Below are 18,612 nucleotides of genomic sequence, written 5' to 3'. Positions count from 1 at the left end.
TGGAAAATAAACAGAAATCGCGGCAACACGTTCATTTTAACCGCCTGCGCCCGACCCGCCAGTGACAGAGGGAGACCATCCCACCTTGCCAGATCGTCTTTCACTCTCCCCACCAAACTAGAAATGTTGTATCTGCGGAGCCCACCACTCCCGAACAACCTGCACCCCCAGGTATCTAAAGTGAGTCCCTGCCCGACAGAATGGCAGCCCCCCCACCCCTGCCCACATCCCTGCCCCCACACCACAAAATACTCATCTTGTCTAGATTTAGTTTGTACCCCGAGAAAGACCCAAACACTCGAAGCAGCTCCAATATTCCCCCATCGACACACTCGGTTCCGACACGTATAACAGCAAGTCATCGGCATATAAGGACACCCTATGCTCTATCCCCCCCCCCCCCCGCACTATTCCTTTCCATACCCCCGAACTTCTTAATGCGATGGCCAATGGCTCAATCGAGAGTGCAAACAGCAGGGGGGACATAGGACATCCCTGCTTCGCCCCACGGTGGAGAGAAAAGTATCACGAGCTGATGTTGTTTGTGCCGACACTCGCCCTCGGCTCCTTATATAGTAGCTTTACCCAGTTCACAAATCTTGGTCCAATCCCAAACCGCTCCAGAACTGCCATCAAGTACCCCCATTCTACCCGGTCAAACGCCTTCTCAGCGTCCAATGCCACAACCACCTCTGTTTCCTTCGCCTCCGCCGGCATGTTCAATACCCTTCTAACGTTTGAAAAGAGCTGCCTCCCTCTCACGAACCCCGTCTGATCTTCACCGATCACCTTCGGGAGGCACTCCTCCAGCCTACCCGCCAGTACCTTCGCCAATACTTTTGCGTCCACGTTTAAAAGTGGTATGGGCCTATGCGACCCATACCCTGTCAGGTCCTTATCTTTTATTAGCAACAGGGAAATCGATGCCTGCCCCAAAGTTTGTGGCAACACCCCCTTCCCTATCGCCTCTTCAAACATCCCCACCATCAGGGGTGCCAGCTTATCCCTGAATTTTTTATAATATTCCACTGGAAACCCATCCGGCCCTGCCACCTTCCCCGACTGCATCCTCCCAATCGCATCCTTTATCTCCTGCTCCACTATCGCCCCTTCTAATGTCGCCCTATCCCCCTCCCCTAACCTCGGGTACTCCAACCCTCTACAAATTCCTGCATCTCCCGGTCTCCCCCGGGTGGCTCTGACCTGTACAACCTCTCAAACAATTCCTCAAAAACCTTGTTAATCAGATCCGGAACCCGCGAGGCCTTGTTAAGTGGACTGATTAACGTTGAATTGCGTTGCCGGCCTCGCTGGGCCTCGCTCCAGGAAGCTGGTGCCAATTCCCGCTCGCTACCACGTTTAGAGGTTTGTCTGGAGAATCACGGCCTCTGTTTCACCCTGGCGATGGGCATGGCGCTCAGCAGCGATTCAGTGTCCCTTGTCATGCAAATTTATGCATGGTGGGGATCGCAAGGCATACCTGCCGCTATCAGGCCGCCATTTTGAGCAGGCGGCCCGATAGCAAGGTCTGGCAGTTGGCCCCCACCCCACCGCAATGCCAATCCTGCCCCCAGCACCCCCACCCCCACAAGTACGGGTATCCTTCACACCCCCCTCCCCCCAAGGGAATTTATGGGGCACACCTTCCCAACAGAACGCAAGCATGAAGGTGACCTGACCCCTCCCACCAAGCCCGCACGAGAGACCCCCACCATCGGCCCTCATTACAGGGAACCCCCTCATAGCAGAGAACTCTGTTATGATCCTTGACTACATTCAAACATTCTATTAGCTTTCCTAATTACTTACACCAGCCTTTTGTGATTCCTGCACTAGGACACCCAGATCCCTCTGCACCTCAGAGCTTGGCAATCTCTCACCATTTAGATTATCAGCTTTTTTATTCTTCCTGCCAAAATGGACAATTTCACATTTTGCCCACATTTGACTCCATTTGCCAGATTTCTGCCTATTCGTGTCCTCTTCATTGCTAACCTTCCCACATATCTTTGTGGATATCAGCAGATTTAGCAGCCATACTTTCGGTTCCTTCATCAAAGTCATTTATAACTACGTTAATAATTGTGACACTTGCCGATTATGTGAGAGACCGGAGTAACAAATGGTGATCACCATCCTGTAAGAAAAGGCTTTGTAATTAATACATGTGCCTCCTAGGGACGAGCATTAAATGTGGCCATGCCAGCTCCCTCATATGACATGGACAAATAAATTTTACTCCCGTATAAACTTATAGCCTTGTACAAAAGAACATTTGTAGATTTAAGCTGAAGGGTATCCAGCCCATCGTGTGTTCTGGGCATTTCCTCTCCAGGTCCATTGGGAAAGGATCAAATTCCACTTAATTGAAGGAATTCTGAATTGTGTGTGTCAGCTCATGGAAGCAAATTACTTTTGGCAACGGCTGAACGGGATGTTGTTCGAACCTGGAAGGTTCAGGTACTTACAGTGCAGCAGGTTGGTCTAGCCCAGGTATGATTCCATTGAATATAGCGGAGCCTTCGTCCAGGAGAAAGGATAGCTTTGTCCCTCTGGACTGCAGAACTCTCGCTATGTTCCTGGCTCCACTGTTTCCTCCAACCTACACACAAGTAAGAAAGGAAAGACTAGTGTTTAAACAACGCCTTTCACACCCTCGGAATTATAAATCAGTCTCGGTAATAGTGAGTAGGGGGTGGGATATTCTGGTCCCACTGAAGTTGACCCCTGCCGCAGGTTCCCCCCGGAGTGCTTCCACTCTGCGAACCATGCAAAATGCCGCAATCTTGGGACGGGGCTGGAGTATTCCACCAGCGGCCAAGCCGTCTCCACTGCGATGGGTTGGGGATGGTGTGGGTAGGGGGTTAGTGGGGTAGGAGTGTAGTCGGCTGAAAGATTCCGGCTTAGGAACTGTTCTTGATTGTCATAAATACCCATCTGATTCGCTAGTGTTCTTCAGAGAAGGAAATCTGCCACCCTTACCCGGTCTGCTCTACAGGTGACCCACACCGATGTGGTTGACTCATTTTAATTACAGATGTTTTATTGAGTTTAAATTGCACCATCTGCCATGGTGTGGCCTAAATCCACATACCTGTCTTTGGCCCATTACCCTTAATATTTTTGACTTGTATAACTGTTAATTGAAAAGGTATTTTTTGTGATGTTAATGTGTTTATAACTGTGTTAATAATATTCAATTTTCATATAAAAGATCTTTATTTGTCAGCGGAATCACTCCTAGGACGAAGTATCCTTTCCTTTACAAATAGAAAAAATGTTGGGATTTCCTGTCCGGTTTCCCAATATAAATTGGGGTCTGGTCCGGGTACCGTAACCCAGTCCATGTGGTGTAGGTGCTGAGGTGCCCGTGCTCTGGAATTTCCTCTCTACACCTGTCCTCTTCTTTACCTCGCTTTCCTTCGGGAAGGTACTCCTTGAAACCCACCACCTTGACCAAGCTTTTTTGCCCACCTGACCTACTCGGTGCCACACCTGGTTCTCCAAGGCTCCTGTGGAACACCTTGGGACGGTTCATTCCATCGTTTGGTTGGCAAGTCGACTCTGATTGGCTGATGCGTTGCCGCGGAGAAAGCAACAGGGAGCAATAGGCTCCCGAAGCTCAAGTGTGAAGGAAAGCGCAGAATTCGTTGCTTGGCATAAACTTAGTTAAGCCTCAATATGTTCACATCGAGAAAAGCACAAAGTTTGATTATATTCCTTCCTTTGTAGGGAATGACAAATGCAAGACAAAAGATTTTGGCAAATGCCATTCTTCATAGTATCGTAGAATGTACAGAGCAGAAGTAGGCCATTCGGCCCATCGAGTCTGCACCAGCCCTTTAAAGAGTAACCTACTCAAGCCCACCTATCTACCCTATCCCCTTAACCCAGTAACCTCCACTTAACCTCTTTGAACACTAAGGGCAATTTATCATGGCCAATCCACCTAAGCTGCACATCTTTGGAGTGTGGGAGTAAACCGGAGCACCCGGAGGAAATCCACGCACACATGGGGAGGATGTGCAGACTCTGCACAGACAATGACCCAAGCCGGGAATCGAACCTGGGACCCTGGAGCTGTGAAGCAACTGTGCTAACCACTGTGCTACCGTGCTGCCACTGCAATATTCAGCAATATTTCATCAATATTCAGGTTCTGTACGACCAAGCGACGATACATTTCTTAGTTACTTGTCAAAGTTGAGTTTCATTATCCACTAATGGACCTGTATTTGCTCGAGACACAAATGTAAATATGCATGGCAGTTACACAGATACAGCCTTGCGAAATGCAGACGCATGCTGAGAGAGGTTGATAAGCTGTCAGTGAGCCACAACTGTTCAGACAGTGTTGATCTGTAATGCACGATAAGGAGTTTTGAACCGCTTCCTGCACTTACAATGAGTTCCAGCATCATACATCTAAGTTTAAATGCAATTTGATTACTCCCCTCATCAATTGGGTAGTAAAGAGTAGTAAAGGCCACTTCCTCGAACATTCTGAGGCAAAATTGTTCTCGGTTCTTCCTCCTGAAAAGCTGTCCTTTCCACTGTCCCTGACTGCAGATCATTGACATCGCAAGATACACATTTGATTTGGAACTATTGAGGCTGAATAGTAGGAACGGTAGGAAGGCAGTGCAGGTGTCCTCTGCTGTCATCTCCCTGCAAAACAGATATACCGCTTTGGATACTGTTGAGGGAGATGGCTCACCAGGGGAAGCCAGCAGCAGCCAGGTTCATGGCACCGTGGCTGGCTCTGCTGCGCAGCTGGGCAGGAAGAAGAATGGCAGGGCTATAGTGATAGGGGACTCAATTGTAAGGGGAATAGACAGGCGGTTTTGCGGACGCAATCGAGACTCCAGGATGGTATGTTGCCTCCCTGGTGCAAGGGTCAAGGATGTCTCGGAGCGGCTGCAGGACATTCTGGGGGGGGGGGGGGGAGAAACAGCCAGCTGTCGTGGTGCACATAGGCACTAACGATATAGGTAAAAAACGGGACGAGGTCCTACAAGCTGAATTTAGGGAGCTAGGAGTTAAACTAAAAAGTAGGACCTCAAAGGTAGTAATCTCAGGATTGCTACCAGTGCCACGAGCTAGTCAGAGTAGGAATGTCAGGATAGAGAGGATGAATACGTGGCTCGAGAGATGGTGCAAGAGGGTGGGATTCAAATTCCTGGGACATTGGAACCGGTTCTGGGGGAGGTGGGACCAGTACAAACCAGACGGTCTGCACCTGGGCAGGACTGGAACCAATGTCCTAGGGGGGGTGTTTGCTAGAGCTGTTGGGGAGAGTTTAAACTAATGTGGCAGGGGGATGGGAACCGATGCAGGAAGTTGGAAGGTAGTAAAACAGGGACAGAAATAAAAGGCAGTAAGGGGGAAAGTGTAAGGCAGAGAAGCCATTGTCAAAAATCAAAAAGGGCGGCAGTACAAGGTACAGTGACTGAGGGGAGCTCAGTGAATAGGACCAGGAATACTAAAAGAAATAAAACGGGAAGTGAAAACATTAATGGTAAGCGACGCGGCAGGTTGTTACATGAAGATATGGGTTCGACGACAAGGAAAATTAGGAGAAAGGTTAAGAGGAAATATAACTTAGGAGAGGTTACCGATCGAGGTGTTAAGATTCAGAACAGAGGTAAAAAAGCCAACATAAGTGTACTTTACCTGAATGCTCGTAGTATTCGGAATAAGGTAAATGAGTTGGTGGCGTAAATCATTGTGAATGACTATGATTTAGTGGCCATTACTGAAACATGGTTAAAGGATGGTCACGACTGGGAGTTAAATATCCGAGGGTATCAAACTATTCGGAAGGACAGAGTGGATGGTAAGGGAGGTGGTGTAGCTCTGTTATTTAAGGATGACATCCGGGCAACAGTAAGGGATGACATCGGTGCTATGGAGGATAAGGTTGAATCCATTTGGGTGGAAATCAGGATGAGTAAGGCGAAAAAGTCACTGATAGGAGTAATCTATAGGCCACCAAATAGTAACATTATGGTGGGGCAGGCAATAACCAAAGAAATAACAGATGCATGTAGAAATGGTACAGCAGTTATCATGGGGGATTTTAATCTACATGTTGATTAGTTTAACCATGTTGGTCAAGGGAGGTGAGTTCTCCCAGTGAGACAGAGAGAAGACAGAGCCAGGACTGAGACAGCAAAGAGTGAGTTTGGGAATTTGAATCGAGGTGGGAATTGAATTGAATTAAATTGAATCAGTAAGGCAGCTCCTTTTAAATTTCAGGAGTTTAAATTAATTTAAATTAAGCTAGTATTGTGCAGTGTAGGTTAACAAGGGCTGCCCCACCCACTCACGTAACTGGTTGGCAGTTAAGTGTCAGTCACTTTTTGTGACTGTGGGCTTTTTGTGACTGGTAAGTAGTGTTTCTGTTTTTCTGTTTCTTTTCATTGGTATATTTATTTATTTTTTTCTTCATTGTTTATTTATTTATTTAAATTTTTTTTGGGGGAAATTGAAATTGTTGAAGTTAACCGAAGGTTTAAGACATGGCAGGAGATCTCAGACCCGTGTCATGCTCTTCGTGTGCGATGTGGGAGCTCAGGGACACGTCCACTGTCCCTGGCTCCTTCACGTGCAAGAAGTGTGTCCAGTTGCAGCTCCTGTTAGACCGCTTGACGGCTCTGGAGCTGCGGATGGACTCACTTTGGAGCATCCGCGATGCTGAGGACGTCGTGGATAGCACGTTTAGCGAGTTGGTCACACCGCAGGTGAAAGGTACTGAGGGAGATAGTAAATAGGTGACCAAAAGACAGAGCAAGAGTAGGAAGGCAGTGCAGGTGTCCTCTGCGGTCATCTCCCTGCAAAACAGATATACCGCTTTGGATACTGTTGAGGGAGATGGCTCACCAGGGGAAGGCAGCAGCAGCCAGGTTCATGGCACCGTGGCTGGCTCTGCTGCGCAGCTGGGCAGGAAGAAGAATGGCAGGGCTATAGTGATAGGGGACTCAATTGTAAGGGGAATAGACAGACGGTTTTGCGGACGCAATCGAGACTCCAGGATGGTATGTTGCCTCCCTGGTGCAAGGGTCAAGGATGTCTCGGAGCGGCTGCAGGATATTCTGGGGGGGTGGAGGGTGAACAACCAGCTGTCGTGGTGCACATAGGCATCAACGATATAGGTAAAAAACGGGACGAGGTCCTACAGGCTGAATTTAGGGAGCTAGGAGTTAAACTAAAAAGTAGGACCTCAAAAGGTAGTAATCTCAGGATTGCTACCAGTGCCACGAGCTAGTCAGAGTAGGAATGTCAGGATAGAGAGGATGAATACGTGGCTCAAGAGATGGTGCAAGAGGGAGGGATTCAAATTCCTGGGACATTGGAACTGGTTCTGGGGGAGGTGGGACCAGTACAAACCAGACGGCCTGCACCTCGACAGGACTGGAACCGATGTTTGCTAGAGCTGTTGGGGAGAGTTTAAACTAATGTGGCAGGGGGATGGGAACCGATGCAGGAAGTTGGAAGGTAGTAAAACAGGGACAGAAATAAAAGGCAGTAAGGGGGAAAGTGTAAGGCAGAGAAGCCATAGTCAAAAATCAAAAAGGGCGACAGTACAAGGTACAGTGACTGAGGGGAGCTCAGTGACTAGGACCAGGAATACTAAAATAAATAAAACGGGAAGTGAAAACATTAATGGTAAGCGACGCGGCAGGTTGTTACAGGAAGATATGGGTTCGACGACAAGGAAAATTAGGAGAAAGGTTAAGAGGAAATATAACTTAGGAGAGGTTACTGATCGAGGTGTTAAGATTCAGAACAGAGGTAAAAAAGCCAACATAAATGTACTTTACCTGAATGTTCGTAGTATTCGGAATAAGGTAAATGAGTTGATGGCGCAAATCATCGTGAATGACTATGATTTAGTGGCCATTACTGAAACATGGTTGAAGGATGGTCACGACTGGGAGTTAAATATCCGAGGGTATCAAACTTTTCGGAAGGACAGAGTGGATGGTAAGGGAGGTGGTGTAGCTCTGTTATTTAAGGATGACATCCGGGCAACAGTAAGGGATGACATTGGTGCTATGGAGGATAAGGTTGAATCCATTTGGGTGGAAATCAGGAATAGTAAGATGAAAAAGTCACTGATAGGAGTAATCTATAGGCCACCAAATAGTAACATTATGGTGGGGCAGGCAATAACCAAAGAAATAACAGATGCATGTAGAAATGGTACAGCAGTTATCATGGGGGATTTTAATCTACATGTTGATTGGTTTAACCAGGTCGGTCAAGGCAGCCTTGAGGAGGAGTTTATAGAATGTATCCGCGATAGTTTCCTCGAACAGTATGTAATGGAACCTACGAGGGAACAAGCGGTCCTAGATCTGGTCCTGTGTAATGAGACAGGATTGATTCAGGATCTCATAGTTAGGGATCCTCTCGGAAGGAGCGATCATAATATGGTGGAATTTAAAATACAGATGGAGGGTGAGAAGGTAAAATCAAGCACTAGTGTTTTGTGCTTAAACAAAGGAGATTAAAATGGGATGAGAGAAGAACTAGCTAAGGTAGACTGGGAGCAAAGACTTTATAGTGAAACAGTTGAGGAACAGTGGAGAACCTTCCAAGTGATTTTTCACAGTGCTCAGCAAAGGTTTATACCAACAAAAAGGAAGGACGGTAAAAAGAGGGAAAATCGACCGTGGATATCTAAGGAAATAAGGGAGAGTATCAAATTGAAGGAAAAAACATACAAAGTAGCAAAGATCAGTGGGAGACTAGAGGACTGGGAAATCTTTAGGGGGCAACAGAAAGCTACTAAAAAAGCTATAAAGAAGAGTAAGATAGATTATGAGAGTAAACTTGCTCAGAATATAAAAACAGATAGATACAAATACATAAAACAAAAAAGAGTGGCTCAGGTAAATATTGGTCCTTTAGAGGATGAGAAGGGAGATTTAATAGTGGGAGATGAGGAAATGGCTGAGGAACTGAACAGGTTTTTTGGGTCGGTCTTCACAGTGGAAGACACTAATAACATGCCAGTGACTGATGGAAATGAGGCTATGACAGGTGAGGACCTTGAGAGGATTGTTATCACCAAGGAGGTAGTGCTGGGCAAGCTAATGGGGCTGAAGGTAGACAAGTCGCCTGGACCTGATGGAATGCATCCCAGAGTGCTAAAAGAGATGGCTAGGGAAATTGCAAATGCACTAGTGATAATTTACCAACATTCACTAGACTCTGGGGTGGTCCCGGTGGATTGGAAATTAGCAAACGTGACACCACTGTTTAAAAAAGGAGGTAGGCAGAAAGCGGGTAATTATAGGCCAGTGAGCTTAACTTCGGTAGTAGGGAAGATGCTGGAATCTATCATCAAGGAAGAAATAGCGAGGCATCTGGATGGAAATTGTCCCATTGGGCAGACGCAGCATGGGTTCATAAAGGGCAGGTCGTGCCTAACTAATTTAGTGGAATTTTTTGAGGACATTAACAGTGCGGTAGATAACGGGGAGCCAATGGATGTGGTATATCTGGATTTCCAGAAAGCCTTTGACAAGGTGTCACGCAAAAGGTTGTTGCATAAGATAAAGATGCATGGCATTAAGGGGAAAGTAGTAGCATGGATAGAGGATTGGTTAATTAATAGAAAGCAAAGAGTGGGGATTAATGGGTGTTTCTCTGGTTGGCGATCAGTAGCTAGTGGTGTCCCTCAGGGATCAGTGTTGGGCCCACAACTGTTCACAATTTACATAGATGATTTGGAGTTGGGGACCAAGGGCAATGTGTCCAAGTTTGCAGACAACACTAAGATAAGTGGTAAAGCAAAAAGTGCAGAGGATACTGGAAGTCTGCAGAGGGAGCTGGATAGGATAAGTGAATGGGCTAGGGTCTGGCAGATGGAATACAATGTTGACAAATGTGAGGTTATCCATTTTGGTAGGAATAACAGCAAAAGGGATTATTATTTAAATGATGAAATATTAAAACATGCTGCTGTGCAGAGAGACCTGGGTGTGCTAGTGCATGAGTCGCAAAAAGTTGGTTTTCAGGTGCAACAGGTGATAAGAAGGCAAATGGAATTTTGTCCTTCATTGCTAGAGGGATAGAGTTTAAGACTAGGGAGGTTCTGCTGCAATTGTATAAGGTGTTAGTGAGGCCACACCTGGAGTATTGTGTTCAGTTTTGGTCTCCTTACTTGAGAAAGGACGTACTGGCACTGGAGGGTGTACAGAGGAGATTCACTAGGTTAATCCCAGAGCTGAAGGGGTTGGATTACGAGGAGAGGTTGAGTAGGCTAGGACTGTACTCGTTGGAATTTAGAAGGATGAGGGGGGATCTTATAGAAACATATAAGATTATGAAGGGAATAGATAGGATAGATGCGGGCAGGTTGTTTCCACTGGCGGGTGAAAGCAGAACTAGGGGACATAGCCTCAAAATAAGGGGAAGTAGATTTAGGACTGAGTTTAGGAGGAACTTCTTCACCCAAAGGGTTGTGAATCTATGGAATTCCTTGCCCAGTGAAGCAGTAGAGGCTCCTTCATTAAATGTTTTTAAGATAAAGATAGATAGTTTTTTGAAGAATAAAGGGATTAAGGGTTATGGTGTTCGGGCCGGAAAGTGGAGCTGAGTCCACAAAAGATCAGCCATGATCTCATTGAATGGTGGAGCAGGCTCGAGGGGCCAGATGGCCTACTCCTGCTCCTAGTTCTTATGTTCTTATGTTCTTAACTAAGTTCATGCTAAGCAACAAATTTTGCACTGCCCTTTACACTTGAAGCAAGACAGGAAAGGAGGGGACAGATAGAAATCTCTGAGAAATGTATTTTCCAAGTCCTTTAAACATCACACTTAAAGGAGAGACAATAATAATCTTTATTGTCACAAGTAGGCTTACATTAACACTGCAATGAAGTTACCGTGAAAATCCCCCAGTCGCCACACTCCGGCGCCTGTTCGGGTACACAGAGGGAGTATTCAGAATGTCCAATTCACCTAACAAGCACGTTTTTCGGGACTTGCGGGAGGAAACTGGAGCACCCGGAGGAAACCCACGCAGACACAGGGAGAACGTGCAAACTCCACACAAACAGTGACCCAAGCCGGGAATCGAACCCGGGTCCCTGGCGCTGTGAACTGTTGGCCAGAGCATGAGGGGAACTCCCTCCTTCTTCAAAAAGTCCAATGGAATTTATAAGTCTACCAAGTAGAGCCTCTGTTTAACCCAAAATATGTCACCTATGATATTGCAGCTCTCCCTCCTGTACTGAATGAGCAGCCTAGATCAGCCTGGTCAATTATATAGCAACACCTGAACCCACAATTTCCAGATTTAGAAGCAAGAGTCCAGAGCAAAGCTCACACACATCTGCTTTCATGCTTCTTTGAGTCTTTTCATTGCCTCATTGAAGTGATCTTTTTATATGATCAACACCAGTCGTGACTCCTCAGATACTGAAGCAGTCCATGTCAATATGCAACAATCAGACTTGGGCTGATAAGTGGCAAGTAGCATTCACACTACACAAGTGCAGCACGGTAGCATTGTGGATAGAACAATTGCTTCACAGCTCCAGGGTCCCAGGTTCGATTCCCCGTTGGGTCACTGTCTGTGCGGAGTCTGCACATCCTCCCCGTGTGTGCGTGGGTTTCCTCCGGGTGCTCCGGTGTCCTCCCACAGTCCAAAGATGTGCAGGTTAGGTGGATTGGCCATGATAAATTGCCCTTAGTGTCCAAAATTGCCCTTCGTGTTGGGTGGGGTTACTGGGTTATGGGGATAGGCTGGAGGTGTTGACCTTGGGTAGGGTGCTCTTTCCAAGAGCCGGTGCAGACTCGATGGGCTGACTGGCCTCCTTCTGCACTGTAAATTCTACGATAAGTGTCAGGCAATGATCATCTCCAACAAGAGAGAATCTAATAATCTCTCCTTGACATTCAGTAGCATTACCATTGTTAAATCCCCCATATCAATATCCTGGGGGTTACCATTGACCAGAAACTGAATTGGACTAGCCATATAACTACTGTGTCTACAGCAGCAAATCAACTACGAGGAATTCTGTGGTGAGTAACTCACCTCCTAACTCCCCAAAGCCTGTCCACCATCTACAAGGCACAAGTCAGGAGTGTGATGGAATACTCTCCACTTGCCTGGATGAGTGCAGCTCCAACACTCAAGAAACTCAACACCATCCAGGCCAAAACAGCTGCGTAACAGGCACCCCAGTAATCACCTTCAACCTTCGCTCCCTCCACCACTGATGCACAATGGGAGTAGTGTGTACCATCAACAAGACATGCCGCAGGAACTCACCAAAGCTACTTCGACAGCACCTTCCAAACCAGCGACTCTACCATCTAAGAGGGAAGAGCAGCAGATACCTGGGAACACCATCACCTGGAAGTTCCCCTGCAAGTCACTCACCGCCCGGACTTGGAAATATATCGCCGCTCCTTCACTGTCGCTGGGGCAACATCCTGGAAGTCCCTCCCTAACAGCACAGTGGGTCCAGCGGGTCAAGAAGGCAGCTCACCGCCACCTTCTCAAGGGCAATTAAGAATGGGCAATAAATGCTGGTTTAGCCAATGATGACCACAGCCCAAGAACAAAAAAAAAAAATCATTGTTTTGAAAATATGTTCTTTAAATATTAATTTCTAACGTCATCAGCTGGACAGAACGTATTAAACTCCCATGACAAGAACACGTTTCCTAAGCAAGCTTACTGGTTTACAGCAGCTATTATATTGCATTTGTGAAGGACACAAGTTGCTTTTATGGAGGCAGAGGGCACGATTCAACTCGAAAAGATTAAAGTGCAGTTTCGGGCATGTTTGCGGGCTGGTTCACGTGGTTGCAGTGTCAAGGATAACCCGCTCTTCAACAGCACCGTGTCCTTGAGGGGTTTCTCCTCGTCAAAACCACATGGAGGTAGTGCCCTGCACTGGGCAAAACTGTAACATTAGCTGCCTTCTCTTGTACTCAATGCCCTGGTCAATGAAGGTAAGCATGCCTTATGCCTTCTTGACCAGCTTATCTACCTGCACTGCCATTTTCATGGAACTATGGACCTGAACGCCCAGTTCCCTCTATATGTCAATGCTTCTAAGGGTTCTGTCATTTACTGCATAATTCACACCTGAATTAGATCTTCCAAAATGCATCACCTTTCATTTGTCCGGATTAAACTCCATCTGCCATTTCTTTGCCCAACTCACCAATCTATCTATATTCTACTGTATTCTCTGACAGTCCTCTTCACTATCTGTAACTCCACCTACTTTAGTGTCATCTGCAAACTTGCTAATCAGACCATCGACATTTTCCTCGAGATCATTTATGTATATTGCTAACAGCAGTGGACCCAGCACTGATCCCTGTGGAACACCACATAGTTACAGATCTCCATTCTGAAAATCTCCCTTCCACTGTTACTCTCTGTCTCCTGTTGCCAAGCCAGTACTTTATCCATCTTGCTAGCACACCCCGAATCCCATGCGACTTTACCTTTTGTACCAGTCTGCCATGAGGGACCTTGTCAAACGCCTTACAAAAGTCCATGTAGACGACATCCACAACCTTTCCCTCATCAATTAATTTTGTCACCTCCTCAAAATCTCTATCAAGTTGGTAAGACATGCCCTTCCCCGCACAAAACCATGTTGCCTATTACTAACAAGACCATTCTCTTCCAAATGTGAATAAATCCTGTCCCTCAGTATCTTCTCCAACAGCTTCCCCACCACTGACATCAGGCTCGCCAGCCTATAATTACCTGGATTATCTCTGCTTCGCTTCTTAAACAGAGGGACAACATTGGCTATTCTCCAATCCTCTGGAACGTCACCAGTGGTCAAAGATGCTGCAAAGTTATCTGTTAAGGCCCCAGCTATGTCCTCTCTTGCCTTCCATATTAACCTGGGATATATCCCATCCGGCCCAGGGGACTTGTCTACCTTAATGCATTTTAAGATATCCAACACTTCCTCCTTCGTTATGCTGCCATGTCCTAGAGTTTTCACATGTCCATTCCTAACCTCAACATCCGTCTTGTCTCTCTCCTTGGTGAATACTGATGCAAAGTACTCATTAAGGATCTCGCCCACTTCCTCTGACTCCACACATAACTTCCCTCCTATGTCCTTGCGTGGGCCTACTCTTTCCCTAGCTAACATCTTGCTCCCTATATATGTATAGAAGGCCTTGGGATTTTCCTTGACCCTGCTTGCCAGTGACATTTCATGGCCTCTTTTAGCCCTCCTAACTCCCCGTTTGAGTTTATTCCTACTTTCCCGATATTCGTCAAAAGCTTTGTCTGTTTTGAGTTGCCTAGACCTTATGTATGCTGCCTTTTTCTTTTTGACTAGTCTCACAATTTCCCCTGTCATCCATGGTTGCCTAATCCTGCCATTTCTGACCTTCTTTCTTGGCTGCGAAGGTGGTAGGGTGGGCATCTGCCCTATTTTATGGGCGGCACCCCTCTGGAATCACGACGGGTGATGGCACACAAAACGCAGCCCTCTGTTTCTCTCTCCACAGATGCTGGCAGATCTGCTGAACGTTTCCAGCATCTTCTGTTTTTAGTTCAGGTTTCCGGCATCTGCAGTTTTTTCACCTATAATATAGTCACACGCTGTCTCCCCTGACTGGGGAATCTGGAACAAGGGGGCACAGATTCTGGATAAGGGACAAATCATTTAGGACTGAGATGAGGAGAGATTTCTTCCCACAGAGGGTTGTGAATCTTTGGAATTTTCTATCCCGACGGTATATTTAAGGCTGAGATAAAAAGAATTTTGGTCTGTCGGGTAATCAAAGGTTATGAAACCCAAGATCAGCCATGAACATTCTGAATGGCACAGCAGGTTAGATGGGCCACAAGGTCACCGTCTGCTCCTATTTGTTTTGTTCTTGTGCTGTTTCCCTTGTTGGAAGAGTTTGCCTATCTCTCAGTTCTGATGAAAGGTCCATACCCGTATCAGTACCCCGTCCTTTCCCTATTCGATCGTTGATGGGCTGCTCCGTTTTTTCCACATGTCAAGATTTTCAGCGTTGCCAGCTTTCCCCCCTCGTTACTGAACAGAAACCACCTTTAGAGCCGAACGTGACACCCAAAACATTTGTGACGGCCACAAAAAATAATAAAAGTCTTGACAGCAGAAGCAGATCTTCACTTGGCTTCGAGTTACCTCTTCATCGTGCCCGAATCCAATGTAGAACGCTCGGCAAGGTTTGTAGCCTCGTTTCAACAAGAATTCCAGGCCTTGGAGAATTCCCTAGGGAGAAGGAAACTTAAGTTTCAGCACGGCGACTTGTCATTAAATAGATTCCGGACCACACGTAAGTTATGAAGATTAAACATCATGACTTGAGAAAAAGCCTACAATTTGGGACACAGAGGGTGGACATGTCTATCCTCATCACCTCATGAAATGCTACAACAGATGAACAGGTCACTTGTCAATGTTCTGCGTATCACATGACAGTCTGCAGTGAAACTGGAGTTTCCTTGCCAGGGCGTTAGCCTGGTCAAAATTATATGGAGACATCGGGCTGCCGGGGGGCGGGGGGGGGGGGGGGGGGGCAGCACCTACACATAAAGGAAAGGAGAGGGGAAAGTGCCAAATGAAGGCACACGAGGCTGCAGGGGCGGGGAGGGGGAGGTTGATGAAAGGGCTGGGTGACAATGTAGAAATCAGGCAATCTTGATACATCACCCCCTACCCCACAAACTGGAGCCACCCCAGGATGAAGGAGTGACGGAGGGCTACTCAAACGCTCACTGACTTACCATGAGTGACATTGAGTGAACCCAGTTTGACCAGGAGTGGAACTGACGTCCTTGGGGAACAGTTTGGGAGGGTTTAAACCGTTTGAACTAAAGTGGCAGGGCAATGGGAACCTATGCAAGGAGTCAAAGGAAGGGGGAATATGAGAAAAAACAAAAGACAGAAAGGGGAATGAGAAAAATGATGGGGAGAGAAATCCAGGACCGGATTCAAACAGAGCTACAGTCAACAATAGAGGGACTGGGACAAGTAATGTTAAAAAGACAAGCCTTAAGGCTTTGTGCCTTAATGCATGAAACATTCGCAATAAAGTGGATGAATTAATCACGGAGATAGATGTAAACGGATATGATATAGGTGGGCTTAAAGAGACATGGCTGTAAGGTGACCGGGGATAGAAATTGAACATCCAGGAGTGTTCAGTATTCCGGAAGGACAGACAAAATGGAAAAGGCAATGGCGTTGGGTTGTTGGTTAATGAGGAAATTGATGCAATAGTGAGGAAAGATATTCGCTCCAACGATGTGGAATCTGTATGGGTAGAGCTGAAAAACACAAAGGGGCAACAAACATTAGTGGGGGTTGCATATAGACCCCCAAGCTGCAGTGGTGTTGTTGGGAATAAAATGAAATGAAATGAAAATCGCTTATTGTCGCAAGTAGGCTTCAAATGAAGTTACTGTGAAAAGTCGCCTCGTCGCCACATTCCGGCACCTGTTCGGGGAGGCTGGTACGGGAATTGAACCGTGCTGCTGGCCTGCCTTGGCCTGCTTTAAAAGCCAGCTATTTAGCCCTGTGCTAAATCAGCACCTTATAGCCTGGTATGGCATTAAACAGGAAATTCCAGATGCATGTGATAAAGGAGCTTTTGTAATTATCGATGACTTTAATCTACATATAGAGTGGGCAAATCAAATTAGTGACAATATCATAGATGAGGAATTGCTGGGGTGTATACGGGATGTTTTTCTGGACCAATACGTTGAGGAACCATTTAGAGAACAGGCCATAAGATAAAAGCAAATTACTTGGGGCGGCACGGTGGTTAGCACTGCTGCCTCATGGGGCCGTGGACCCGGGTTCGAATCCAGGCCCCGGGTCACTGCCCATGTGGAGTTTACACATTCTCCCCGTGTCTGCGTGGCTTTCAGCCCCACAACCCAAAGATGTGCAGGTTAGATGGATTGGCCACGCTAAATTGCCCCTTCTTTGGGAAAAAAATAACTGGGTAAAATTACTGCAGATGCTGGTATCTGAAACAAGATCAGGAAATGCTGGAAAATCTCCGCAATTCTGTCTAGCTCTGACAAAGAGTCACCCAGGCTTGAAACGTTAGCTCCGTTCTTTCTCCACAAATGCTGCCAGGCCTGCTGAGCATTTCCAGCATTTCCTGTTCTTGTGTAGAGAACAGGCCATCCTAGACTGCGTAACAAGAAAGGAATAATTGGCAATCTAGTTGTGCAAGGCCCTTTGGGGAAGAGTGATCATAAAATTATGGAATTCTTCATCAAGATGGAGAGCGACGTGGTTGATTCTGGCACTAGAGCCCTGAATTTATATAAAGGAAACTTTGATGGTATGAGGCATGATTACTTAAAGGGATGACGGTGGATAGGAAATGGCAAACATTCAAGGAGCACATGGGTGGAGCACAAATTAGCCACAAAAAAAAAAACAACCTGAGGATTGGGAGCAGTTTAGAATTCAGCAAAGGAGGACCTTGATTAAGAAGGGGGAATTAGAATACGAGAGAAAGTTTGCAGGGAACATAAAAACTGAGTGTAAATGCTTCTTGAGGTATGCACAGAGAAAAAGATTGGTGAAGATGAATATATGTCCCTTATAGTCAGAAACCGGGGAATCTATAATGGGGGACCAACTAAATAGGTACTTCTGTTTACACAAAGAAGGACACAAATAACATACCAGAAATGTTGGGGAATGCAGGGTTTAGTCAGGGAGGAATTGAAGGAAATTAGTATCAGTAGGGAAATGGTGTTGAAGAAATTGATGGGATTGAAGGCCAATAAATCCCCAGGACCGGATAATCTACATCCCAGAGTATTTAAGGAAGTGGCCCTAAAAATAGTGGCTGCATTGGTGGTGAACTTCCAAGATTCTCTTGGGCGGGATTCTCCGATCCCCCCCGCCGGGTCGGAGAATCCCCGGGGGGGCGGCGCGAATCCCGCCCCGCCGCCGGCTGCCGTATTCTCCGGTGCCGTTTTTCACGTGGGGGCGGGATTCACGGCATGCCGGTCGGAGCCATTGGCAGCAGCCCCCCCCGGCAATTCTCCGGGTCCCAATGGGCTGAGCGTCCGTCTGTTTTTGGCCAGTCCCGCCGGCGTGGGTTACGCCTGGTCCCACATGGCGGGACCTGGCAGGTAAGTCGGCGGGGGCGGTCCGGTCCTCGGGAGGGCACGGGGGATCTGACCCCGGGGGGGGGGGGGGGGGGGGGGGCCGCGGTGGCCTCGCCCGCGATCGGGGACCACCGATCTGCGGGTGGGCCTGTTCCGTGGGGGCACTTCTTCATTCCGTGCCGGGCCCCTGTACGGCGCCGGCGCAGGAAAGAGAACCCTCCACGCATGCGCCAAAATACGCCGGCCGGTCTGCGCATGCGTGGAACCACGCCCGCGGTTCCGTGCAATGGCGAGATGACGCCGGCTCTTGAGCGCATGCGCAAACTCGCGCAGTCCCTTCGGCACCGGCTGCAGCGGCCCCAACCCCTCCAGCGTCCACCAAGCCCCCGAAAGTGCGGAGAATTGTTGATGCCGGAGTGGTTGGAACCGGTTCTCCCGCCGGCGTGGGGACTTGGACCCCAGAAGGGAGAATCCCGCTGATAGACTCT

The 18,612-nt window shown here is 47.3% G+C and overlaps 1 protein-coding gene across 3 annotated transcripts in view; it reads right to left on the bottom strand.

The window, feature by feature from the left end:
- The window catches only part of LOC140393703 (N-fatty-acyl-amino acid synthase/hydrolase PM20D1-like), a 96,212-nt gene that overhangs the window by 52,493 nt on the left and 25,107 nt on the right, over positions 1–18,612 (bottom strand). For 2 of the 3 annotated variants that reach the window (XM_072480001.1, XM_072480000.1), the window contains 2 exons: positions 15,168–15,254; positions 2,469–2,602 (listed from right to left, as the gene is read on the bottom strand). In XM_072480001.1, the coding sequence (XP_072336102.1) occupies positions 2,469–2,602; positions 15,168–15,254 (221 nt within the window). The remainder of the gene's footprint in view (positions 1–2,468; positions 2,603–15,167; positions 15,255–18,612) is intronic. The other variant, XM_072480002.1, reaches the window with a different exon arrangement.

The sequence above is a fragment of the Scyliorhinus torazame genome, chromosome 17 (genome assembly GCF_047496885.1).
Source record: "Scyliorhinus torazame isolate Kashiwa2021f chromosome 17, sScyTor2.1, whole genome shotgun sequence".
Classification (NCBI taxonomy): Eukaryota; Metazoa; Chordata; class Chondrichthyes; order Carcharhiniformes; family Scyliorhinidae; genus Scyliorhinus; species Scyliorhinus torazame.
The sequence above is the reverse complement of the archived record's forward strand: the minus strand, read 5'-3'. Positions and strand labels throughout refer to the sequence as shown.